This window comes from Parathielavia appendiculata, assembly GCF_033297405.1.
Source record: "Parathielavia appendiculata strain CBS 731.68 unplaced genomic scaffold N657scaffold_1, whole genome shotgun sequence".
In the NCBI taxonomy this organism is placed as follows: Eukaryota; Fungi; Ascomycota; class Sordariomycetes; order Sordariales; family Chaetomiaceae; genus Parathielavia; species Parathielavia appendiculata.
In genome coordinates, this window is record NW_026944220.1 from 1,120,981 (window position 1) to 1,144,705 (window position 23,725).

The window sequence follows — 23,725 nt, forward strand, 5'->3', positions numbered from 1 at the left end:
GGGGGATGGATAAGGGGGATGGATAAGGGGGATGGATAAGGGGGATGGATATGGGAAATGGAAAACGAACCTGAGGCTCCATGAACAGCGGGACGCCAAAATCGACGGCATTGCGGCGCATGACGTAGTCGACGTCCATGACCGTCTTGCCGCGGGCCTGGGCCAGGTTGAAGACGCCGCGAATGTCGTACTTCTTGAACACCTCGCGCAGGGCGCGCTTGTCCTCCTTGGGGAACTCAATGACCTCGACGTTGATCTTGTGCTTGCTCGTCGACTCCAGGTGCTGCTTGACCTCCGCGTCGGCAGCGTACAGCTTGTAGCCGAGGGGGGCGAGGTGGTCGACCACGGTGGTGAGCCAGCTCTTGCTCAGCTCGCCGCCAAAGAGGAGACCCTCGCCGGGCTCGGGCACGCGGAAGTTCATGGCCGACTGCAGCGAGGTCCAGTAGGCCTCGACTAGGTCCTTGCCGAAGCAGGCCATCTCGCCCGTCGATGCCATCTCGACGCCGAGGAAAGGATCGGCACCGGCCAGACGGGTCCACGAGAACTGCGGGACCTTGGTGGCGAGGTAGTCGCGCTTGACAGCCATCAGGTCGGTTGGGTCAGGGACCTGCTTGCCGACGAGCGCCTTGGTGGCGACGTCAATGAAGTTGGTGCCGAGAACCTTGCTGACGAAAGGGAATGACCGGGAGGCACGCAGGTTGCATTCGATGACTTTGAGCTGCGGCTGGCCGCCCTCGGGGTCGTCGGCCTTGATGATCTGCATGTTGAAGGGGCCAGTAATCTTCAGGGCCTGGGCAATCTTCTGGGCAATCCCCTTCACACGCTCCATGGTGGTCCCGTCCAGACTAACGGGCGGGAGAACCAGAGTAGCATCGCCAGAGTGGACACCAGCCTGCTCGACGTGCTCGCTGACGGCGTGAAGAATCAGCTTGCCCTCGGAAGCGACACCATCCACGTCGATTTCCATAGCACCCTCAATGAACTTGCTGATAACGACGGGGTGGTCGGGCGAGACGTTGGCAGCAGCCTCCAGCTTATCCTTCAGGTCCTCCTTGCTGCGAATGACTGTCATGGCAGCGCCAGACAAGACGTAGCTAGGGCGGACAAGGACAGGGTAGCCGACTTGCCCAGCAAACTGCTCAGCAGCCTCCACCGAGGTAAGCTCCTTCCATGCCGGCTGGTCAACACCAATGCTGTCCAGAATTTCCGAGAACTTCTGCCTGTCCTCGGCCTTGTCAATGTCGCGAGGATCCGTTCCGAGAACCTTGGCACCGCCCGTCTCCTGGAGACGGAGGGCGATGTTCTGGGGCAGCTGGCCGCCAACTGAAACCACAACACCGCCCGCGTTCTCCAGCTCGTAGATATCCATGACACGCTCGTAGCTCAGCTCCTCGAAGTAGAGCCTGTCGGCCGTGTCGAAGTCTGTGGAATAGGTCTCGGGATTATACGATAGGGATGTTAGCATGCTTGCCATGTGATAGGAGCCAGACGAAAGGGAAGCGGGCATTTTTCTTGCTTTCTTTTTTTTTCTTTCTTTTTCCCCTCTCCGTTCTTTTTATTTTTTCTTCCTTTCCTTGTTTTCATCTTTCCATTCCTTTCCTTTTCCTTTCCCTTCTTCCCTCCTCTTTCCCTTCTTTCTTTTGTCGTCGCCCGGGGGTGGGACTTTTAAACTTACGTTGATCATGATGGTCTTCTCGCCCATGGCCCTCAGAGCCTGAGTGGCGCTGACGGCACACCAGTCGAACTCGACAGAGCTACCGATGCGATAGACACCGCTGCCCAGAATGACGGTACCCTTGTCTTTGAAGGTGACATCGTGGGAAGAGGCGTTGTAGGTGGTGTACAGGTAGTTGGTATCCGCGGGGAACTCGGCCGCGAGGGTATCGATCCTCTTGACCCAGGGGCGGATGCCAAACCCCAACCTGCGGGCGCGGACCTCGTCCTCGGTGCTGCCAACTGCCATGGCAATCTGCTTGTCAGAGAAACCCATCTTCTTGGCCTTGAAAATGTGCTCCTTCTTGAGGCCGGCGAGGCTGCCAATCTGTTGGAGCTCCTTGGTGCAGTCTACAATGTTCTGCAGCTTGTGCAGGAACCACTTGTCGATCTTGGTCAGGTCATGGACACGGTCGACAGAGTAGTTCTCGTGGAGCATAGCCTGGCCGACGGCCAGCCAGCGGCGGTCGGTGGGGTTCTGGAGCTCGTAGTCGAGGTTCTCGAACTTGTCACCCTGGAAGCCCACGAACCTGGGGTCGACCTGCCTGATGGCCTTCTGGAATGACTCCTCGAAGGTACGACCAATAGCCATGACCTCACCAACAGACTTCATGGCGCTACCAATGTCCCGCTTGACGTGTTGGAACTTAGACAGGTCCCACCTGGGAATCTTGGTAACGATGTAATCGAGTGACGGCTCGAAGTTGGCGGTCGTCGTCTTCGTCACCGCGTTGGGCAGCTCGGGTAGGCTGTGGCCCAGGCCGATCTTGGCCGCGGTGTAGGCCAAGGGGTAGCCGGTAGCCTTGGAGGCGAGGGCAGACGAGCGGGAAAGACGGGCGTTGACCTCAATGACCCTGTAGTCCAGACCGTCGGCCTGAAGCGCATACTGGACGTTGCACTCGCCAACGACGCCCAAATGCCTGACGATCTTGATAGCGGCAGACCGCAGCATGTGGTACTCCTCGTCGCTCAGGGTCTGGCTCGGCGCGACGACGATGGAGTCACCGGTGTGGATACCCAGGGGGTCGAAGTTCTCCATGTTGCACACCGTGATGCAGTTGTTATTCGCATCACGGACAACTTCGTACTCAACCTCCTTCCAGCCCTTGAGCGACTTCTCGACCAAAATCTGGGGCGAGAGGGTGAGTGAGCGGGCGGCCATGTTGCGCAGCTCCTCCTCGTTGTTGGCGAAGCCGGAACCCAGACCGCCCAGGGCATACGCAGCGCGAACGATGATGGGGTAGCCAATCTTCTTAGCAGCATCCAGAGCCTCGTCGACCGTGTTGACGGCGATGGATTTGGCAATAGGGATGTTGATCTCCTCAAGGGCCTTTGCGAAGAGGTCTCTGTCCTCGCTGAGCTCAAGTGTCCTCACGCTGGTGCCGAGGACTCTGACACCGTATTTCTCAAACAGACCCAGCTTCTGCATCTGGACACCGAGGTTGAGGGCCGTCTGGCCACCAAAGGAGAGAAAGATGCCATCGGGCTTTTCCTTTTGAATGACATACTCGACGTACTCAGGGGTGACGGGGAGGTAGTAGACCTCATCGGCCAGGGAGTGATTTGTCTGGATGGTAGCGATGTTGGGATTGATGAGCACAGAAGCCACGCCGGCCTCCTTGAGGGCCTTGAGGGCTTGCGATCCTGTATTGGTATGATTGAGTTGCAGTCAGCCCCATGTGTTCGTTGGCATGTCCTCGTGTGACTCATCCCTCATCACCCCGGAGGAGGGTCTTGCGCAGTGCTCGCGTGACAACATACCGGAGTAGTCGAACTCTCCCGCCTGGCCAATGGCAAGACCGCCACTGCCAATGACGAGGACCTTCTTGACATCAACGTTCTCTTTGGGTTTTACCACTCCGCTCGAGAGGTAGGCCTTCGGATCGGGGGCATTTTGCGCATTGGCGCTCGCCATGGCGGTGGAGGCAGAGAAGAGCCGTTTTTGGCTCATCCTGGCGCTGGGGGACTCGGTCTGTGTGCGGAAGAGGCCATTCTGGGGCACAGAGGTGAGTGGCCTCAGCTGGGAGGGCGATACTGGGACGCGGCGACCATGACGGAGGACGGCCGGAGCGCGGCCTGCCTTGTACACGGCCGACAGCATTATGCGGAGCGAAGCGATTGCCGAAACAGAGGACGCTTGTTCAGTCAAGGAACCCGCTTCAATGTCTTAGGCAACACTCCAGTCCCTCGTGGTCGTCAATTGACAGAGTCGCAAATCGTCCCAGGCCCCTTTGGGAGTCTTTGCAGCGTGAACAAGCAAAGATGGGATTTCTGACATAAAGTCGGGATCGCGATTCCCGGGCCCAGAAATAATTAAGCGTAGATCGGCCAGTGTGGGGAGCGATAAGCCGATAGGATGTGACTCTTTCTCCCAACTCTCGGCGGCTTTGCAGATCAGACCCCAGTGCGAGCGCAAAATTTGCATGCTGCTAACGCAAAAGATGCTTCCGACGCCGGAGGACAACGGCACAATCCCATCCAGGCCTGGCAATTTGGCATTGGAAACGCAGGCGAGTTTCCAGGCTGGGAGCACAGCACGCTTTTGTGACTCCACGTTTGCCCCCATGCTCGCTGTTTCTCCCAACCTTCCACTAAACAATAACAGTATCCATTCAGGAAAGCTTCTTGGAGACCATCAATCCTCAGGGGCATCGCCCTGATGTTCTCAGCCCGTTGGCCCTGGTTCCTGAAACTCTCACCCGCTCTGTGGGACGAAGCTGGGACGGGAAGTACAGATTTGCGGTGTGTGCCCCGCAGCGTTCCATCCCGCCTAAAGTCGGACTGTCAAGCTTCTGATTGGGCAATTCATTGCTTGGCGTGTGAACTTGGAACTTCAGAGAAGGCTGTCCGTTTGTTGGAGGGGATGCTCAAGCAACAAGACAATGATTGATGGGGAGGAGAGGCTGCCGAGTAAGTACAATTATACTAGAACTCTCTACCGTTACTACGGAAGGTCAGAGGAATTTGAAGATGAGACCGAACGCACTCAATTGTCAAACAGCATACTCTTTGAGCATGGTCAGCAGCTGTTGGAGGTGCACCACCTTGGTTGACTCAATCCCATGAAGAAAACTCAGATATTATCATTCCAGAAGCAACACAATCTTCATATTTACGGAGATAGAGCCGAAGCTTGCCACCCGAACCAGATAGGTTCAAAATAGGCACCCAAAATTGAGCGTCCGGCTGCTGGTGAAATCTCATATGGGGCTCGTGATGCGTGGAAGCACCTGTGATGATGGGACATCAAGGTTCCCGGCTTCTGGTTAACCCTAACCCCTTGGTTCCCGTTCTATCCAAAGGCAGCCATAAGACGTTAAGAGGCTTGGCCCAACAAGGCTGTTGAACATGCGCCACGCTATTCATACGCCAGTGACAGTTGCCTGCGCGGGCCGTGTGCCAAATCCAACACGACTCCTGCTCCATATCCTGGCGAGAGCATTGCAGGACGCTGCAGCACACACCATGTGATGACGCCACGACAATTCTATCTTCAATCCGTTCTACCCAACTGCGGCGAGCTATGAACAATGATCCGGGCCCGAGCTTCGCGGCCCGGCAGCCGCTCCCGCCACGGTCCGACGACGCTGAGTACGACGACAATGAGTACGACGCCGAGGAGCGCCGTGCGGCCGCTGACGGGGGCCACGGTGACATGCACCCGGATGAGGACGCTACGTCACAGAAAAAGGAGAAACGGCGGGATGGCTTGCTCAAGAAGCTGGAGCTGGTCACCCACCTCCGAAAGACGCTCGACATGACCGTCGTCGCCTACATTTGCACCCTGTACTATATGGAGTAAGTGTCTTAGGGACTTTCCCGTTCAGTCATGAAACACTTACCAACCTCCCTTCTTCCAGATGCTCCCTCTTCCGATTCCTCATCCGCCTCTTTCCGCACTACTCTTTCCTGGCCGTAAAAGACGACGTGCTCCTACCCGGCGGACATCCCCCCATCTACCTCATCCTGGCGCCGAACCTCCTCTGCATGCTGGCGCACATGTCATTTGCCCTGCCCGAGGCCGGCGAAGCGACGCGCGGCTACCTCCACGGCGGTGTCATCATAGACTTTATCGGGCAGAAACCGCCAAGGTCGAGTCTTGCTTTTCTGCTATTCGACTTGGTGATTTTAGGCGTGCAGTCTCTCATGCTGGCCGTGCTTCAGGAGCAGGAGAAGCTGAAGAAGGCCGTGTTGCCGAGGGTCAGGCCCATCGGCGATCAGACTGGACAGGCGCCGGCGCCGGAGACGACGCAGGACCACGATGCCGAGGAGCGCGGCGTGTTGAGGGACGATGAAACGTACCTCGGCGATGGGGGAGGACTGGAACTCCAGTCGTTATCAGGAGGCGGTAACAACCGCGAGCGTCGGAGTGCCGGCGAGGATGAGCAAAATGGGGACACCTATTCGTCGGTATCTGCCAGCGCGGACATGCTGGACATTATCAGGTCGGGCGACGCTGTACTGGCCAATTTCCATGTCATCCATGCTGTTCGGACGGTGGGAAGCGGCGCACAGAGTACGGCGGCTTACATGCTGCAAACCGCAGGTTACGGCACTACACTTGCCGCTCTAGCCGCGCAGCAGAGGAGCAGGCTTGTTATTAGCACGCAGCAGAGGTAGTGCCTGGCACACTTTCGTTCATAATATCATGATCAAAGAGAGTGGGTGGTTCAGCAGCCGTACTCAGGCCAGCTTGGATTGATCATGCTACCTTCCTGCCAACGTTGCCCACTCCTGTCCCCTTTACCGAAATTATCAGATCACCTGCCCCGTCGTCATCGCCGGCATCCCGTATGCCCCAACTGCTCGCCCCGAACTGCTTCAGATCCCTCGCCAACCCTATTATCTCTTCTCGAGCCATTACTCCCCTCCCTAGCCTTAGCCTCCCAACATCTTCCGACCCCATAGCCATCAGGGTGAGCACCGTTGGCGCCGCCGCGCCGGTTACACATCCGCCCTGCGCGATGACCTCGAGCAGCTGGTAAGCACATCTCGTGCCAATATCTTCGGGCACCACGCCTCCCTCCGGCGGCGCCACCTCGTCGGCCGCATAGATGACTCCCTCCGCACTCGATTCAGCCACCAAGCTCAACCCGAACCCAATGCCAATCTTTTTCTTCTGCGCACTCCCCTTCTCCCCGACCAACGGCGCCGGATCATACTGCGCCGCCACGTGGACATCCGACACGAGCTGATTCAACACCCCCCTCGCGGCGGTAATCATCCGATTGTTGTGGCTCGCCGACACTCCCGTGCAGTACGCCACGCCACGGATCCGCCGTATCCTGCCCGGCCGGCGGTTCAGGTGTAGCGTCTTGGGCAGGCGCACCTGGCTGGCGAAGCGCATCTCGACGACGCCGCCGCCGCCCTTCCCGCCGGGCCCCGCGCACGACCGCGCCAGCACGCGCAGCTCGATGCGCGCGGGCGGGATCCCGAACAGTCCGTACAGCGGCAGCACCGCCGTGCGGAATGTGTCGATCGACAGGTCGCCCGTGCCGTGCGTTGCCGACGTGATGGCGCCCGGGCCGGAGAAGCGCACGTTCATGTGGGCCTTCGAGAATGGCGCTAGAAGGGCTAGGGGAATGAGGAAGTAGGTGATGCCGCGGGTGCAGGCGGCCGGGAGGACGTGCTCGATGGCGTCGCTGGCGAGGGACGCGCCCACGCCCGGGACAGTGCCTGTGATCAGGCCCGGCTGGTAGGTGATTGTTGTGCCGCTGTAGGATACGTCGATGACGCTGCCGTTGGTGACGGCCTCGAGCAGGCGCAGGAAGGAGACCTCGTGCGGGGCGAGGCCGGGGTTGGTCGGCGAGGACGAGCGAATCTTGGAGATGTGCACCGGTCGGCCCGTGAGCGTGGCGAGCACTAGGCGCTGGGTGAAGGCCCGGTGGCCGGTGAAGCGCAGGAACTCGGACCTCGTGCCGGACATGGTGGGTAATCTGGTTGTATTGTAGGCGATCAATCGATCGCTGATGGACGTGTTCAGCCAAGAGAATCGACGTGCAGCGATTTGAGTCCCAGAAATTTTGGAGGGTCCTGCTTGTTCTGCCGGGCAGTCAGAAGCTGGACCCACTGGAGCCTCTTATCGCTTGCCTTGATAAAGGGTATGTGGAGCGCCCCATCCAAAAAAAGATGGCAGGACAGGGGCAAGGGACGGAAACACCGAGCCTAATCTTGAGTTTTTGGATAGAACATCATCACTTTGTCGCTTGTTGTACATAGCAAGGCTTCCTCCCACGATACTTAATGTCACTACCTTAGATTTCTTCTTCTACAATGCCGCCAAGGAAATTGGCTCTCGATCTCGGGCGGTGCAGCAGCTATATTTGCAAGTCGTGCCTCGACAGTCTCCGACCTGCGACTGCACGCCCATGGCTCGCACGGCCGTCTTCCAATGCCGCTCGGAGAGCGCAGCCGTCACCGTCCAATCCGCGAAAACTAGAGGCGGTGCCGGACCCTGCCGAGCTTCAAAGGATGCTCGCCGAAGAGCTTGAACGCAGCCCCGAACCCACGTCGTCCCCGGGAGGCCTCGATGTCAACTTCTTCAACCAAGAAGCCCCCGGGCGGCTGCGGCGGTTGCGCGACAACGATGAGTTTGGCGAAGTCAGCGGGGGACTGGACGCAGAGATTGAAACGGCCATCAACGACCTGGAGAAGCAGATGATCAACACGGCCAAGATGCTGCGGCGGATGGAGAAGCAGGGCGGACAGGACAAGGCAGACGAGCTGCGGAAGCAGTTCAAGAAGACGTTGCGCCTGCAATACAAGGGCAAGACGGGCCCCGAGGCTGAGGAGTATGGGCTGCTGCGCATCTCGGGCTTCAGTGGGCCGCGACAAAGGACTGTAGCCAACCTGAACACGTTCCTGGCTCGGGACAGCGTTGTCAAAGGCGGTATCCCCAGGGCTAAAGACGTGGCCGAGTGCTGGAAGTATTACTCGGCTGCAAGGAAAACCCTGTCGACGGCTTGGCAGAACGTCCCCCAGGAGGTCTGGAATTTCCTTTGGATGGTCCTGTCCTGGGAAGGGGAAGGCGTCGAGAACCCCAACCGCATGCAACACATCTACATCCTCGCCAAGGACATGCAGGCCGCCGGCGTGCCACTGCGGGAATCGCAGCAGCTTCTCGCTATTGAGGCCATGTTCATTGAGGGCTGGGAGGACGAGGCCATTGAGGCTTGGAAGAAGGGTGTAGTCACGCTCGGGTCGAAGCCTGAAACCTTTACCGATTACTGGGAGCTCGGTGTTCGCATGTGCGCTCTGCATGGAGACACGGAACGGGCTCATAGAGCGGCCGAGACACTTCTCAGATCCTCGCAGCCGCCCAATGCGCGAATCCTCCTTCCCGTTATCCGGGCTCTGGCGGCCAAGAAGGCGACAGTCGACCAGGCTTGGGAATCATACCAGCACATGCGAACCCTCCTTGGAGAGAGCATCACGATTGAGGACTATGATGAGGTCATCGCCGTGTTCCTCACGTCCGACTCCGTTGAGTACGCCCTGCAGGCCTTTGTGGATATGATGTTCTCCCGCACCATCGACATCCGCGGCAAGACGAGATTGCCACTCACGGTGGGCAACCACTTCTTCATTGGCAAATGGCTGAAAAGGCTCATCGGAGTGGGTGACTTGGGCGGCGCCTACAAGGTGGTGATGTATGTTCAAAGCAAGGGGATAACGCCGTCACCCATTCAACTCAACGGCCTTATCGGGGCCTGGCTGAGGTCTGGAGCCGCCGAGAACATGGAAAGGGCCGAGAATCTGGCATGGAGCATGATTCGCGCTCGCCTGGATTACGTCAAACAACGACATGAAACCGTCAAGTTTTACGACCCTTATAGCCTCTCTGTGACCGAAGGCAGCGATAGTGAGCCTAAGTTCATCTGCCAGACGCGGGCGACTGCCGAAACATTCTCGCTGCTTGCCGAGAACTACTGCTCCCGTAGGCTACACAGCCGGTTACAGAAGCTATTTGAGGTACTCAGGCAAGCCGAGATCGGCCCGACGAGTTTTCTCATGAACCAGCTGATCCGGTCATACTCGCAAAACGGCGAGGCTGACGAGGCGGCCAACCTTTACCACACCATGACCAAAGAGCAAAACATTCGCCCCGATGGGCACACGTTCCTCACCCTGTTCAATAGCCTTTCCGTGAACCGGCTCTTCCAGCGGGATCCTGACTTGTCGAGGAAGGACATCATCGCCGCCAGGCAGTTCTTCCGCGACATGGTCGAGGCCGACTGGGCGTTTGACTCGCCCGATATTTTTGCCCAGCTGCCGCGAACCATCCTCTTCAGCCTTCTCAAAGCCAAGGACTACAGGGGCACGATTGTCGCCGCACGGGCCATGAGGGAGCTCTTTGCCTTCCATCCGCCCGAGGCGCTGCTGATTGAGCTAGCTACCGGCGCGGGTTCTCTGCAGGTCAAGACCAAGCGGAATATGGATCGACTGGTGAGTGGGAGGAGGACCATTGAGATGCTGATGAAGAAGCACAGGATGGAGCTCATCAAGAGCGGGCACCCCGGGGTCAAGATGACGGAGGAGGAGAAGGTCAACGAGCTCCACGATGTGCTGGAAAAGCTTATGCTGCTCAAGGCTGGTGCGCAGAGCGTGGGCAGGGACGAGGTTGAGCAGCTGCTGGAGGAGGTTGCGAGGGAGATGGGCGTGTATGATGTTGTTGTCAAGAAGAATATCGGCCTGATCGCGAAGCACAGGAAGCTTGGCAAGCAGATGACGGGGCCTGTATAGATATCAGATCTTGTACAATAGCTTGTAATACTGGCCACTCAAGACCATGTCCGCTGGGGGTTTTCTTTAAGACTATGGCTGAACCACCGGCTTCCTAATCATGGTCCTCCTCGGTCAACCCAGGACACCCGTCCATTTTCTCGTCGGGGTACGTAAACTTGCACCAGAAGCAGTAGTGGTACTCGTCGCGCAGGTGCTGCACCACCCTCCGCAGCCTCTCGTCCGGCGGCAACGCGTTGAACTCATCCAACTCCGGGTCCTCCTCATCCAGATCCTCTGCCGTGACATAGGTCGTGCTAGCCTTGCCCAAGGCCTTCTTATCATCCTCGTCCTCCTCCGCATCCTCATACGTCGGCAGCCGCGCCAGCCCCTGCTCCAAATCATACCTCATCCTCCTATCCCTCTCGGCCTCCTCGCGCGCCTTGACAAAACCCCGGAAGACAACCGGTATCCCCTTCAGCGGCCGCGCCGCCACCGCAACCACCACCGCATCCTCCCCTTCTCGATCCCCAGCCATTTTCTCGGCGACTTTCTGCCCCGCAACCACCAACTTCTCCAACCGCGCCTCCTCCCGCTCCCTCCTCATCCGCTCCCGATACTCGCCCTCCTCCGCCCTGGCCCGCTTGGCCCGCTCCCCGGCCGCCTCGGCCGCCTCCCGCAGTTTCCGCTTGCGCTCGCTCTCGAGCCCGATGCCCTCCCGCCCGTCCTTGATCTCAATCCGGATCGGCTCGGTCCTGGGCCGCGCCCCCGTCGCGCCCCCGCCCGTCTCAGAGGTAGTACCGCCATCGTTATTAGCCGGGCCCCCCTCGGTGGGCGGAGCGGCAGGCGTAGATGATGATGATAATGATGATGGCTCCGACTCTGTTGATTTTTTCTTACCCAGCGCTCCGCCCGTGAACCCCATCCGCGCCATCATGGCCAGCCCTTTGCTCTTGGGCTGGGTCGTGAAGAGCGACTGGGAGAGCGCGGCCTCGCGGCGGGCGTCGGCCTCGGCGGCCAACTCGGCTTTGGACTTTGGGCGGGCGCGGGCCTCGGCCTCGCGCTTGAGGCGCTGATGGCGCTGGAGCGAGGTCTCAAAGCCTCTTTTGGTACCGCTGCTGCTGGTGGTGGTGGTGGGTGGGGCGTCGTCTGTAAAGGTCATTGTCATGTAATCTTCTTCTTCTTCTTCTTCTTCTTTTTTTTTTTCTTTTTTCTCGAATAGTGATGGTGCATGGTTTTGGGCAGGAAGCGAGTTGTGGTGCTTGAGGGAGCTCATGGTGGGTGAGCGGGAGGTTGGTTGGTTGTTGAGGTAGGGTGAAGATGAAGGAAACTGGATGCCGGATAATGCGATGTCAATCGTCGTATCGGATATGCGAGATTTAATGTTGGAGATGTCGTGTTTCTTTTTGTATTCCGATGAAGTTGTGAAGCATCCTAGTTTCATGAACGGCCCCAGAGTCGTGAACCAAGCAGCTTGCGGGGTTAGGGTTGGTCGTCGAGACTTCGCATTCTCATCAACTCGAGGACTCGATGTTCCTGGAACTACACAAGCTTTGTCACCTCTAATTGACAGAACTGTGCGGCTAATGTGATACTAAGCTAACACTGTATAGGGATACTGTTCAAATTCCGCATACTCTCTGGTGTGATGTGCACATACAGGCAGAAGTTGAAAGGAGAAGTTGACGCCCCTGGTAGTTCTCGAATCGGAGAAGATCTCAGTCAAGATCATAAACGGCGATAATTTATAAGAGACTGTCCGTCGGGGATATAATAACTGTAAGGTACACAGGGTAGAAACCGGCTAACAATCACGAACTTTCAAGGCTATGGTTTCGGTATGGTGATTGACAATGAAGGTATGGTGTTCTGGGAACATTTGGCATCTAGTGGGGGACATGTCAGAGACATAGCAGACTTTGGTAACCATCTTAGGTAAGTATTGTCGTGTTTGTTGCTCCTCAAGCCTTTTAAACGAGACAAGCACCCATCACCAACTGACTATCCATCTATTACCCGTCATCTACTTCGCTCTTCGGATACGCTCTGATACACTGTCACAGCAACTAACCTCCCCCCCTGACCGTTCCAAAGTGACCTGCACGGCACTACTGGCCCCAGGGCCTCGGCGCCTACCCATCCAGCGGCTCTTAACACCTCAGCATCCACATATCTTACAGCCACATCTGGCTCCCCCACAGACTCGCCATCACTCAACCGCTCCAAAGCCGCCTTCGCCGCCTTACCACTACCATCAACCCCCTTCCAACCGTCACCACCGAACCCCTCCGCCACAACCGTCTGCACAAAACCCACCCCCCTTTCTTCCCCAGACCGAACCACAACCTGCGAGACCATGATCTTCTCGCTTTGTCCATCACCCTCTCGAGGCAAGCACACTTCCCCAAGCACCACACTCCCCTCAGCCGCGTGCGCAACGCCCCAGAGAGCATGCCACTCCACGCCAGCGCCGCGCGGCAGTTCCTCCACCTCGGCGACAAACACCGGCGGCACCATTGACTTACATGAGAACCCCGCCGTCGGCCGGGACAACGAAGAAGGAGAAGAGAAGACAGACAGAACAGATCTATCCGGCAGAGACGGGCCAGCGTTCTTGTTATCCCCGGCGCCACCACTCGAAGAAGAGGAAAAAGTCATATACGCCGGGTTATATCTCTTATCCCAGAGGTCTGGGCCGCCTTCTTCTTCCTCGTCCTCATCCTCCTCGCCATCATCAGCGGCGGCGGAGGTGGACCCAGACGCGTGCGCAGCCCTCCACGCTCTGGCGGCCATCCTAGCCTTCACCTCCATCGCCACCTGCTGCTGACCACCATCTCTGTCGCATGCCGCCACCGGAAAGAAGGCCACGGCGCTAGTCCACCACTGCACGCCCATCTCGATGCCTATTCTCCACAAGTGCTGGAGGGAGAGGACGAGCTGCAGCGCCAAAGTGTCCTCATGACTGCTGCTGCTACCGGGCGGCGGCAAGGCCATAGTGGCCGGGACGAGCGGGATCTGGCCCGCGATACTGACCAGTCTTGGTGCAATGGTGGAGGAGGAGGTAGGAGTATCAGAGTCGTTCGGTGGTGGTCCGAGGCTTGACACCGGGATGGACATGGCTTGGCTGTACGGGCCGATGTTGGCTGGGGCCCAGTAGGAACGGGACTGCACGTGCAGGCCGTGGCGCTGCCCGGGTTGGAGAGCCGTGTGGACGGTCAGGTAAACCGCCATGTCTGCGTCTGCCAGAACAGTAGACAGTGCGTCGCCGCACGAGATGGTGACCCTGGAAGGCGGGTTTGGTGCGTCAAAGAGCGTGCAGTAGATGCTGTTCACTGCAGGGAAGTCGGCCATGCGGCGGAGGACGACCGTGGCGGTGATGATGGCTGACGGTGGGAGGGAATGCTGGCGTAGTCGCCGGCGTATTTGCTCGACAACGGTACGGGTATCAACCTCGATGGAGCCTGACTTGCTGCCGACGAAGCACCATTGCTGTGCCTTCTCACTAGTAGAGACTCGCAGATTCCCGAGCCGAGGCATCTCACCCAGTCCGGACTGGACGAACAGCGAGAAGCCATCGGCTTCGGGGGAAGACAGCGTATTCAACACACCAACAAACCTCGGATCCAGCAAATCCGGAATCCTGACACTCTCTTTGTCAATCCCTTCCTCACCAGCCTCCAGCCCTTTCTCCTCCAGCCTCGCGTTTCTCAGACTAAGCCAGGCACTCCCGCCGCCCTCCCTGACAACCCGACGGTCCAACTCATCGACCACGATCCGCTTCCTGAACAGCGTCGACGGCCCGTCCAGCACAAGCGTCTCAAACTCGCCGCCTTCACCAACGACGGCGCCCGTCTCGGCCGCGCCGAACCGCCGCATGGCCCGGGCGAGACTGCCCTTGGTCCCGGGAGCCGCGACGTCGGCCCACAGGAACGAGTCATCCAACCCGCCGCTGGCAACCTTGATGATGCGGGCTTCCACGCCCGCAGCAGCCAGGTCATCCAGCAGCTGGGCGTCGGATCCCAACGACCCCACCGTGGGATCTGACGAGGAGGAGGAGCTGCTCGGGGCCGGGAGCACGGGGAACTTCCACAGGTACGCGAGCGGCGTCAACCCGAGGCGGGTTGCCACTGACTCGACGCGCGTGCGTTGATATGTGCTGAGGATGGCGCCCGCACAGATGGCGTTGGCTTCCGGGTGTGCCTTCATTATGGCCTGGAGGAGCGGGACCATGGACTCGGTCTCGTCGGTGTTATCCTCATCAGCAGCTACGCCAGTATCCTCCTGCCCGGCACTTGCACTACGGGCAGTCGTCGTGACATGATTCTCGGATTCCTGGCCATGATGGTCCGAGCCGGGACGGCCCTCGCCTTCTCCGCGAGACTTGAATCGCATGAGCTCGTGCGTCCATCTTCCCCGGTGTTCATCGGAGCCGGAATCCAGCCCGGGCTCTGGAGTGGCGGAGGGCCGGTAGTGAGAGTACTCCTTCCCGCTTTGGGTAGCACCGCCGGTGATCGCCCGGCGGTACAGCGGGATACCAGTTGCCTCGGCATAGAGAGGGATCACCTGGTGGCCCACAGTCTGGTACATGAAGCTGTTGAGGTCGTGCTCATCCTCATCTGTGCCGGACACGACCTCATTTCCCGGCGCTCCACCGTCATGATCCGGCAGAATGGCTGCATACGGGCCATCCTGGTCGGAGCTCTGGCGCGGTCTCCAACTGGCAGGGGTCGACTTCAGGGCCGGGGCCGAGACGGCGGCACTAGCCGCGACGGCGGGAATGGTGACGGCGGGAATGGTGACGGCGGGGGAAGCTGAGGTGTCATTCGGGGGTCCAGGCTTCCCTGGAAGGGCCGGATGCAAATTGGCGAGGGCGACGATGCGGTGCCCGTTGGCTCGGCAATGGAGAAGCGAGAAGAAGCTGTCTTTGCCCCCCGAGACCAGGGCAATCACGTTGAGCCCACCGGGAGGTGTGTTTGACATGTTTGCCAGACACCAAGTCAACGTTTCGTTACGGACAGTTACTGCGCGGTGGGCAGTGCGCTGTCCGTCAGTGCACTTTACTAGAAGTTAAAACATAAAACGGAACCTGGCTCAGGCCACCGGATCGTCCCGCGCATGGATACGAGCAGTGCGTCTCGACAAATGGCTGGGGGTTTCGTATGAGCTCCACGGCGATTCTTCACCGGCTTTGTAGCTCGACGACGGGCTTCCAACAACCGCCGGCAGTGGCAAAATCAAGTGGCTCTGGCAAATTGGCGACTCATCATTTTCGTTCCTGCAACGCCGGTGGAAAACTCTTGCCTTGTAGTTTAACTCGTTGGAGTTTAACAGTCTGGATCGGCCAAGATCAACTGAGAGCAAACCATCGATGACGCTAAATTTTTCGGTGTTGAGGAGTGCAAACCAGAATCGGATCCATGGGACTTGGCATGCCGCTAGCATTCGATGACAGGTGGGGCCGGCCCCGGCCAGGTGGTTCTGAATATCACGGTCCAGGTTCGGCCGAAATCAATTTCCTCTCAGGAAGCCGCGAGTCACTACAAGGAGCTTGGATGTGACTACTGCGGTACGGGGTTGGCGGGAATGAGACGGAAGGGATGTGGAATATTTGTTGTTGTTGTCGATCCGGATGGCAAATGAGAGGGATTCGCCAAAGTTCTCTCTCAGATCAGAACGAGGAAAGACGCCTCGCTCCATCTAGACCAGCAACGTGGTGCCGGGACGCAGAAGAAGCAATACACTGCTGAATGGGCTGAGTTCCTGCACAATGCAGACAACGTTCAGTTACAATACAGATCACCGTTCATCGTGTCTCAGGTTGATCATGGTCCATGCGCACATCACTCCGTACACAGTATGTTGAACGTTTGGGATAGCAGCTGTCTGATACCTGGTAGTTTCAGCCCCTTGGTGATTACAACTGATAACGCATAAACAACAGCAGAGAGGGCAAGGATTCTCGCTCGTCAAGACAAGTTCTCGCAGTCCATCACATTTCACCAGCAGCAACTCGCGGCATCCTCGGCATAGAAGATGAATATGGATGGCGATCTAGTCATGTTCAGCAACTCGAGCACTCTCCCACTAAGTCTGTGAGCCACACATAATGTGTCTCATCGATACAGAATAAATACACCTTGATAGCTGGCCCCCCCACGAGATCCTTCTGCTGGAAACGAGAGGATGTAGAACCGGTAATCAATGTGAAGAGCAAATCCGCCCCAGGAAACGACTAAGTATACAAACATGCACAACCCTCTCTCGGGGAGACCCTATGTGAAGAGGTGGAATTTTCATTCCAAAGCCAAGACGGTTGAGCCTGCCGCACCGCCTGTGCTATACAATTACAACGAAATAGAAATATTGCGAAAGGTGTCGCCAAAATGGGTGGTTGTGTGCAGCGGAAAGAAAAATTGAGAAAAATACCGTTTGTCCTCTCCTCCGATCCTAGAGACATGCTCCCTCTAGCTCTCGCTGCCGACCACCTATGTTAAACCCCCCAGCCTCCCAAAGTCTTGCAGAGCCTTTTGCCCAGTCATAACGCCGTTCAGAAAAAAGCAGGGTGGGGAGAACGCCAAAGCACGATGGGCTTGGAAATGGTGGTGGTACATTCGGGCTATGCAGATGTGAAGGCCGGACAAAAATACACCTCCGTGTCCACCCTTTCCTTGCCCTGTAGTAATTCCTCCAGCCCTGGGCAGTTAGAGCGCCGTTTGAATGAAAACTCAATTTTCCCCTGGTCATGTCGGCGTCTCAATGGAGTGATCCCCCTCCCTTTTGCATGCTGATGACTCCTTTCCGGTTGTGAATGTGTGCTTCCCATGCCAAGGCAGAAGTCATCATGGTCGTAAATCAGGCATCAATGGCGACGGCACGTTCCAAGTGCGTGAACCATCGGCATTGTGAAGAGTGTGTGGAGAAGCGAAGGGTTTTTGGGTCCCATGGGGCTGTGGTTGGGACCCAAAGGCTTGACTGGCCTCACTCTGTCCTCTTGCGCTTCTTCTTGCCATGATTGCTGCTGCCCTCGTCCGAAGACAGCTCGCTGCCGCTGCCTGGGATCTCAGCTGCAACCTGGAAGAGGACCTTGCCGAGGGAGTGGTACTCGTCTGCGCCAACCAAGCCGGCAGCACCCATCATGGCCGTGTGGGCATAGCCACCAGGCATGCCCGCAGCAGCGGCGGCGGCCATGGCTTCCGGGTCGTCAATCAGGTTCATGACGATGGCGCCAGCGCCGTGGGTGCGGGCGTGCTGGGCAAGGTTGTCAGAGCGAGAGAACTTCTTGCCGCAATCGGTGCACTCGAAGGGCTTCTCCTGCGTGTGCAGTGACCGGTAGTGGCGCTTGAGGTGCTCCTGACGCCGGAAACGGCGGTTACACAGGTCGCAGACAAACGTCTTGGACGGGTCCTCGGTCAAAGACTGCTTACGGCCCCGACGGCTGGTGGGGGCCGGGGCAGGAGTCGACCCGGCATTCTCGGAGCCCGAGTTGGACTCGGAACCATTCTTGGTCTCGGTAGCGTTTTCGCTCGATGTCTCCTGATTGCTGGGCGGGGACTGGCTTTGGTTGCTGCCCGATTGAGAGTCGGCGGCGGTGCTCATGATGGGCTTACTGGTGTCCTTGGACTTCTTTTGGCGCTTGTCCCTGTGTGAGTCGGCCTCTTCGGACGACTCTGGCGGGCTGAGAAGACTGTCGGCGCCAAACGAATTGCAGCCGTCAAGATCCTCCGAATCGTCGCCGCAGAGGTAAGTTGACGGGCTGAGCGAGAGCGCGTCGGAGCTGGCACGTGACCGATTGACTTGAGTGGCCGCGCAGTTACCAAGATTCACAAGACCGTTGACAAAATCGTCTTCCGAGTCAAGATCCGAGAGGGCGTCAAAGGAAGGCAGGGTGTCGCAGAGCTGCGACTGAAACTCTAAGTTGGAATCGGGTGAAATTGACCGAGCCGCGCCCCTGAGAACGAACTTTTGATCCTCGTCCTCGCCCGCACAAAGGGTGGGCAGCGCAGAGAACTCGGGCGCAAGAGTTGAATTGACAGTGCCCACCGTCAGATTTCTCGGATCGAAACAGAAATCGTCGGACGAGATAGATCGCGCGTACGGAGAGGGCGAAGGGGACAGCGAGGGGCAAGAGGATGCAGGCGAAAGGAGGTCGCAAGCCTGCGTGTTGAGCGGAGCAACTTTGGCGGCCTGTGCTTGCAAAGACGGCAGGTACACTGTTGTCGTACCCAGGGTCAGTAAATGAAGGTCCCAAAACTGTAACGAGCGCCCGCTAACTGTTACGCAGGGACCAACCCCCCCGATTCGTTTCCCTGGCACCAAGCCATCCCGCATTTCATCAAACCTCGACATTTCATCGATCAAGTTGCAGGGAGCCAAACACACAATTGATGCCCGGATTGAAGCACAGAATAGAACCGATTATTCAACAGATGAATTGACAAGGCAGAAAGGAAGCAAAATCGAACATACCAGGCGTAACCGGGGGAGATGCGCATGCGGACCAGTCGAGAGCAGGGAACGCCTCGAGCTCCCCGTCCATGTCCGGAATTTCCTTGCCGTCGAGCCCAGAGAACATGGGGTTCAGCGGCGTCTGAAGCATGTCACAGCTGCCGGGGCTGCTGATGACACTGCCCGACGACGAGAGCGGAGGGGTCGAGGGCGAGCACAGCCCCTCGGCTTCGCCCAGCTCCGTGTCCAGCACGATAGTTGGCTTAAGGGCGATGGGCATCGGCGATGCCACGGGCGTCATTGTCGACGGCAGGATCGGGACGCCGGTGAAGCCCTTGGGAAGGAGCGGCGGCTGCGAGCATGAAGAACTAGGCCGAGAGTAGACGGGTGTCGACGGCAGAGGGGGCACGACCGGGAGCATGGTCATCTGCTGTAAGGCTGGGTGCTGCTGCGGGATGAAATGGCCGTGTTGTTGGCCTTCGGGGCTGTAATAGAAGAAGGCCGGGCCGTTCGTCTGCTGTGCCACCATGGTCTCCATTTTGACGGTGCTGCTCATTGCTCGTCAGCCTTCTGAGCGTTCTTCTGGGATGCGATTCCACCAACCAGTTCAAATAGCCACAGACTTCTCGTCAGCTGAGTGTCGCTCAACTGCTAGCTTTAAGTATTACTAAGTATGTGTGTATCGGGCGTAGTTATACAGATGTCGTCGCGAGCGTCGTGGGTCGGCAGTGGCCTAATGATGGTGCGGTTCGGTTCTGTTGCTAAGGAACGGATGGCAGTTGTGATCTTGGGATCAAACAACCGGCCGGTTATGAGTCTCGAGGATGGCTGTTGTATTGTACATAGACTCGTCCGAGGACAGTTTGTGTCTTCCCCTCACACACGGGTTCTACGTCCGTTATGTTGGTGAATCTTCGCTATCGTTGCATGGAAGTTGGGACTAGGATGGGGATGGTGGTGAGGATCAGCCTGGCTTGGACCGAGTTGCTGCAAAAGAAGGGCAGGAAATATATTCCAAAAGGCCTGAGACCGGAAAGAAACAAGAACCGATAGGTAAATGAAGAAGAAAGAGGGGATCACGCGCCGGGGTCGACAGATCTGCCCATGTGGAGAGGAGGTGAGGTCAAAGAAGGGAAGCCCTGGCGGCGGACTTGTTCAAGACGGTCCCTATGTATCTATCAATGGTGGGAGAAGGCGGCAGCGGCCGGTGGTGGTGCTCGACTGGCCTGCCGAGAGTCCCATGCCCGCGCCGTCTCGCTTCTCTTTGGACTGACAAGGTTCCAGGCCAGAGACCCACGCCGGACCTGACTGGTCATTGCGACCCTTGTCTGCATGTCTGGGGCAAGGTGGAGAGGCAACCTCAAGTGGGTGGATTTCTGGATGGCGCAGCGGATTGCCAAAATTCTAAATCGGGACTGGTTCGGCCATGCCCTCGGAGGTACTCCGTACCATTGAGCTGTTGGTACTTTGACCCACCAACAGGCCACGCTTGCTGGTGGGCGGTGCCTGCATAGATCCGTCGAGCCGGTTTGGATCTTGGGTCCGTCCCGTCGCTCAAAAGATTGCGGTTGAAGACGGCCAACCCCCACTGTCCTCCCCATTCATGTGGTCCTTGACGGAAGAGAGTGGGAAACAGGTCACTTCAAGGGAGCGGAACTCAGGTATCTCTCATCCGTCGTGTTGCGCCTGTTCCCAGGCTACAACTCGCACACATGAACTAGAGGCTGAACTAGCCGTTGCCTGCACGCTCTGGCTCTTCGTAACCGCGAGTCGATGTATTGTAAAGGGTCCAATCAAGTTGAGAAAGCCGTGATCTGGGGGTCGCGCGCCCAACTGGGCTTTTTGCCGTTCACAGTGGGCGCGGTGCATGCCGCCTGCTGCCCAACGGGGATGGGGGCAAGATGCAGAACGTCCGACCGTGATGGCCTCCCAGGCCCTGATAGGCTGGGGGATCCACCAAGGCCGCCTCCACACGAACTGGCACCAAGAGGAGCTGACCGAGTGCGGTCTTGAAGAGCATGCCGGCCACACCCATTCGCTGCAATATGTCTGGTCACATCTGCTCGCTCCTGCTCGACGGCCAGTAACAGCGGCAGCAGCGCGGCACGCAAACCCCGAGAGGCGACCTGCGTCACAGGTGCAAGAAATGGACGGCTTTGCGCTACTAGCAGTTGTGCGAATCGTGAATGGCGAGGTCATGGCCCAACAACAATCAAGCGGCGACGAGAGGCGGCCACAGCCATCTTGGTTGCCTCGAGCGACAGAAAAGAAGGCGTTGTCATTGATCGTCGGGTACCGAGATGCGAATAGAATGCGCTGCCGCGGCTGCATTATGCTTTTTTGTTCGCGCGAAAACGCCGTGACAGTTCTCGATCAGATATTCGTGGGCGAGCGGAAACTCGCAGCGAATCATGGCCGTCAAGAGTCGAGAATAGCATTGAAGCTAGTGTCCAGGTAATCCTCCAACTAGTTCAATGCTGTTTCTAGGAAATACTCGGCTTCATTATTTATCGATGTGTCCGATGTCGACGTACCCCCTTGAATAGCTATTTGGATATGATTCCAAATCCGTCAGCAGACAAATTGGAAGCGGGAAGATGAGTTGGATGGGTTATGTGCTACTAAGGTAGGCAAGAGACGGTGCCATTTATTGTTGATATCATGCAATCGAAAGGCGTCGACGGCGACGACGAGTACAGATATCAGGGATCTCATGAATACCACAGGAGACAGCACCGCAATGATGAAGCAAAGGCACGAGACCAGATGATCCCGCATGGTCGGTAGCCAACAGTATCCGAGAGAATCTTCGTCGTGTCATCCAGTCACCCCAACAGTGGCCTCCCGATGGGCGTTGCAGAATGCAGGTCGCTCACAGCGGTTGTGCATGGCGAGAAACATGAAACAGCCGAGAGGCTGTTGCTCACAAGCAACGCGTCGATCAACGAGAGATGGCCATTCAGAAACTGCAAGAGGGCAGGAAAAATCTGCCCGCGCATGGCATGGGTCCAAAGTCCTCTTGTCCACTCGGAAGGTGCGAAGCGCGTCACAGCCCCTCCATCACACTTCGAGATGCAACCACTTAAAGTGCGCCCGACCAGTGACGAGACGGGACCACCAAGAGCCTGTGTGCAAGCCGGCCCAGGCAGCCCAGGCGATGCGCCTTCGGTGATCCGCGCGTCTTTTGAACGACAACACTGCTCTGTGTGTTCCACTTCATTGTCTTGTTCCTTCAAGTCAGTCCAGTTAAGGCCAGACGATGGCTTCCTGGTTGGTGCTTGCCGAGAAACACACCCGCTTCGACTTGGACGGTCGGCGCCACATGAGATAATTTCTTCAATGGCCGATCCTCACCGGCTCACCGGGTATTGCACCTTTGAAGGCTTAAGATCTGCGATAAGTCACGCCAGCAGTGCACTAGTAAGAATATTCGGGCACAAGGAATCGTTAGTTATCCTGCCGAGGATAGCAAACCAGCACGACTCTGAAAACCTTGCATCTTCCAACCGCAGTTCGGTCCGAGTTTGTTACGTACAATAGATACCGGTAGCAGCTGTGTGATACAACCGCCGAAATCGAGTGTGAAGGAGTCCATCCCGTGGGAATGCCGCCGGGGTCTGAAACCTGGTCAGAACTTCAGTGTCCTGTGTCTTCTTACCTGGCCACTGTCTTTCTTTCGACAGGATCCCGCGATCTCTGAAGCCATTCTGCAAGTGGGAAGTTCACTGCCTAGGGTTGTACCGGTACCTAGCTCTCAGTTAAGGTAGTTTACCTCTGACCCCGCTTCCTCTTGGCGGATTCAGTCCCTGCAATGGCGCATTTCAAAGTTGTGCTGCTGACTCGGGCCATCTTCCCCCACAGGCAGACGATCCACTGTGCTGAAGGTGGTTTGTTGATATCCATGAAGACCGTGGTTCGCCGGACGCTCTCCACACGAGCCAGACGGAGGTAGATTTTGGCATCGGTCCGGACTCTAGTCCTGATGAGGCAGTTCGCAGCCTTTCGGGCTGAGGCCGTTGAAAGATTGTCCACCATCTTGCTGATACACATATCCTCTCAGCTGGTCGGTTTTTATCACTGCTTCCGCCCCCTGGCGTCTCTCGCTGGAGAATCCGACACCGCGCGCAGTGTACACTGTGTAGGTAGCATGCTAAATGTGGACCGTGGACAGTGGGCAGAGGGTCTTGGACGTGAGTTGCCAAGGGTCCAGGGCTCGTTTCCTGTCTCGGATGGGCAGAGCCGGCCCCAGAGCTGGAGCTTGTCAAAGTGTTGGTGGGTCTCCCGGTCTCGAACACGACGGCATCCTGCTTCCGGTCTGTGGTGAGGTCCCCTTCCCCTTCCTCTGCTCGCCTCTGGTAGCTCTGAAACCATGCAAGGCCCGAATCGAAGACTTGGCGATATTTCGCCACTGTGTGCCTGGGTCGTGTCCAGACTGCTATTGGGACTGCTGGGCTTTGGAACTGTTCTCCTAACCAGAAGCAGAGGGCGCAGCAACAGGGCATCCACCCTTTTGCACGTGTCTGCGCTGATCCCATGTCGAAGAGTCTTGCTGAAGAAAAACAGGTGGGAAAAAAAGAAGGAAACGTGGATCGTTGATGTCAAGCCTTCAACTTGAAACCAAGCGCCAATGAGGCTGATGCTCAACGCACGTGTCCGAGGCAGCACAAACTCTTTATAACTCGCTCCAGCACGTGGATTTTGCAACGACGTCCTCATCAATCCCACACTTCGGTGTGTCAATCAGGTGAATGTGGCGGTCGGTCGGCCGAGGTAGGTTTCCCGCTCCAGACGACAAGGGCGCTCTCTCGAAACCTGGTACGGACCGTTGACGAACGGGCCGCGGAGG

General features: G+C 57.6%; 9 protein-coding genes across 9 annotated transcripts in view; 3 read left to right on the forward strand and 6 right to left on the reverse strand.

Moving 5' to 3' along the window:
- Positions 1-4,036, reverse strand: part of N657DRAFT_638871 (carbamoyl-phosphate synthase) — a 4,644-nt gene extending 608 nt beyond the window's left edge. The window contains exons 1-3 of the mRNA XM_062791667.1: positions 3,475-4,036; positions 1,676-3,357; positions 71-1,447 (exon numbers count right to left, since the gene is read on the reverse strand). Of these exons, the coding sequence (XP_062652176.1) occupies positions 71-1,447; positions 1,676-3,357; positions 3,475-3,814 (3,399 nt within the window). The 5' untranslated portion in view covers positions 3,815-4,036. The remainder of the gene's footprint in view (positions 1-70; positions 1,448-1,675; positions 3,358-3,474) is intronic.
- Positions 4,037-5,236: 1,200 nt separating this feature from the next.
- N657DRAFT_560636 (DUF1746-domain-containing protein) lies at positions 5,237-6,333 on the forward strand (the record flags this gene model as incomplete). Its single annotated transcript, XM_062787987.1, has 2 exons — positions 5,237-5,511; positions 5,574-6,333. 2 exons carry the CDS (start codon positions 5,237-5,239, stop codon positions 6,331-6,333), a joined length of 1,035 nt encoding a protein of 344 aa, XP_062652177.1.
- A 45-nt stretch (positions 6,334-6,378) lies between these two features.
- N657DRAFT_585384 (18S rRNA biogenesis protein) lies at positions 6,379-7,738 on the reverse strand. Its single transcript, XM_062789784.1, has one exon. It carries the CDS (start codon positions 7,637-7,639, stop codon positions 6,416-6,418), a length of 1,224 nt encoding a protein of 407 aa, XP_062652178.1. The 5' UTR covers positions 7,640-7,738; the 3' UTR covers positions 6,379-6,415.
- Positions 7,739-7,812: 74 nt separating this feature from the next.
- Positions 7,813-10,502, forward strand: N657DRAFT_20979 (uncharacterized protein). The gene has a single exon (XM_062786241.1). It carries the CDS (start codon positions 7,987-7,989, stop codon positions 10,453-10,455), a length of 2,469 nt encoding a protein of 822 aa, XP_062652179.1. The 5' UTR covers positions 7,813-7,986; the 3' UTR covers positions 10,456-10,502.
- On the reverse strand, positions 10,459-15,790 carry N657DRAFT_685958 (adenine nucleotide alpha hydrolases-like protein). The gene is made up of 2 exons (XM_062796808.1): positions 12,681-15,790; positions 10,459-11,583 (listed from the first exon to the last, which is right to left on the reverse strand). Exons 1-2 carry the CDS (start codon positions 15,412-15,414, stop codon positions 10,550-10,552), a joined length of 3,768 nt encoding a protein of 1,255 aa, XP_062652180.1. The 5' UTR covers positions 15,415-15,790; the 3' UTR covers positions 10,459-10,549.
- Positions 15,791-17,412: 1,622 nt separating this feature from the next.
- On the reverse strand, positions 17,413-19,417 carry N657DRAFT_629527 (uncharacterized protein; the record flags this gene model as incomplete). Its single annotated transcript, XM_062790895.1, has 2 exons — positions 17,413-18,644; positions 18,901-19,417. The coding sequence occupies 2 exons, from the start codon at positions 19,415-19,417 to the stop codon at positions 17,413-17,415; spliced, it is 1,749 nt and encodes a 582-aa protein (XP_062652181.1).
- A 1,053-nt stretch (positions 19,418-20,470) lies between these two features.
- Positions 20,471-21,468, reverse strand: N657DRAFT_21139 (uncharacterized protein). The gene has a single exon (XM_062786248.1). The coding sequence runs from the start codon at positions 21,208-21,210 to the stop codon at positions 20,548-20,550; it is 663 nt and encodes a 220-aa protein (XP_062652182.1). The 5' UTR covers positions 21,211-21,468; the 3' UTR covers positions 20,471-20,547.
- N657DRAFT_21140 (uncharacterized protein) lies at positions 21,469-22,560 on the forward strand. The gene has a single exon (XM_062786249.1). The coding sequence runs from the start codon at positions 21,727-21,729 to the stop codon at positions 22,417-22,419; it is 693 nt and encodes a 230-aa protein (XP_062652183.1). The 5' UTR covers positions 21,469-21,726; the 3' UTR covers positions 22,420-22,560.
- Positions 22,412-23,723, reverse strand: N657DRAFT_21673 (uncharacterized protein). The gene has a single exon (XM_062786264.1). It carries the CDS (start codon positions 23,412-23,414, stop codon positions 22,701-22,703), a length of 714 nt encoding a protein of 237 aa, XP_062652184.1. The 5' UTR covers positions 23,415-23,723; the 3' UTR covers positions 22,412-22,700.
- Positions 23,724-23,725: the final 2 nt, after the last annotated feature.

Bases quoted from the DNA above. Each gene is read 5' to 3' on its own strand.
- N657DRAFT_20979 (XM_062786241.1), top strand. From the start codon at position 7,987: ATGCCGCCAAGGAAATTGGCTCTCGATCTCGGGCGGTGCAGCAGCTAT.
- N657DRAFT_21673 (XM_062786264.1), bottom strand. From the start codon at position 23,414: ATGGGATCAGCGCAGACACGTGCAAAAGGGTGGATGCCCTGTTGCTGC.
- N657DRAFT_585384 (XM_062789784.1), bottom strand. From the start codon at position 7,639: ATGTCCGGCACGAGGTCCGAGTTCCTGCGCTTCACCGGCCACCGGGCC.
- N657DRAFT_21140 (XM_062786249.1), top strand. From the start codon at position 21,727: ATGGGCGTTGCAGAATGCAGGTCGCTCACAGCGGTTGTGCATGGCGAG.
- N657DRAFT_685958 (XM_062796808.1), bottom strand. From the start codon at position 15,414: ATGTCAAACACACCTCCCGGTGGGCTCAACGTGATTGCCCTGGTCTCG. The intron at 11,584-12,680 runs GTAAGGCGGCGA...TGACCTTTACAG, and splicing joins GAAGGGGGTTGATGGTAGTG to ACGACGCCCCACCCACCACC.
- N657DRAFT_21139 (XM_062786248.1), bottom strand. From the start codon at position 21,210: ATGCAGCCGCGGCAGCGCATTCTATTCGCATCTCGGTACCCGACGATC.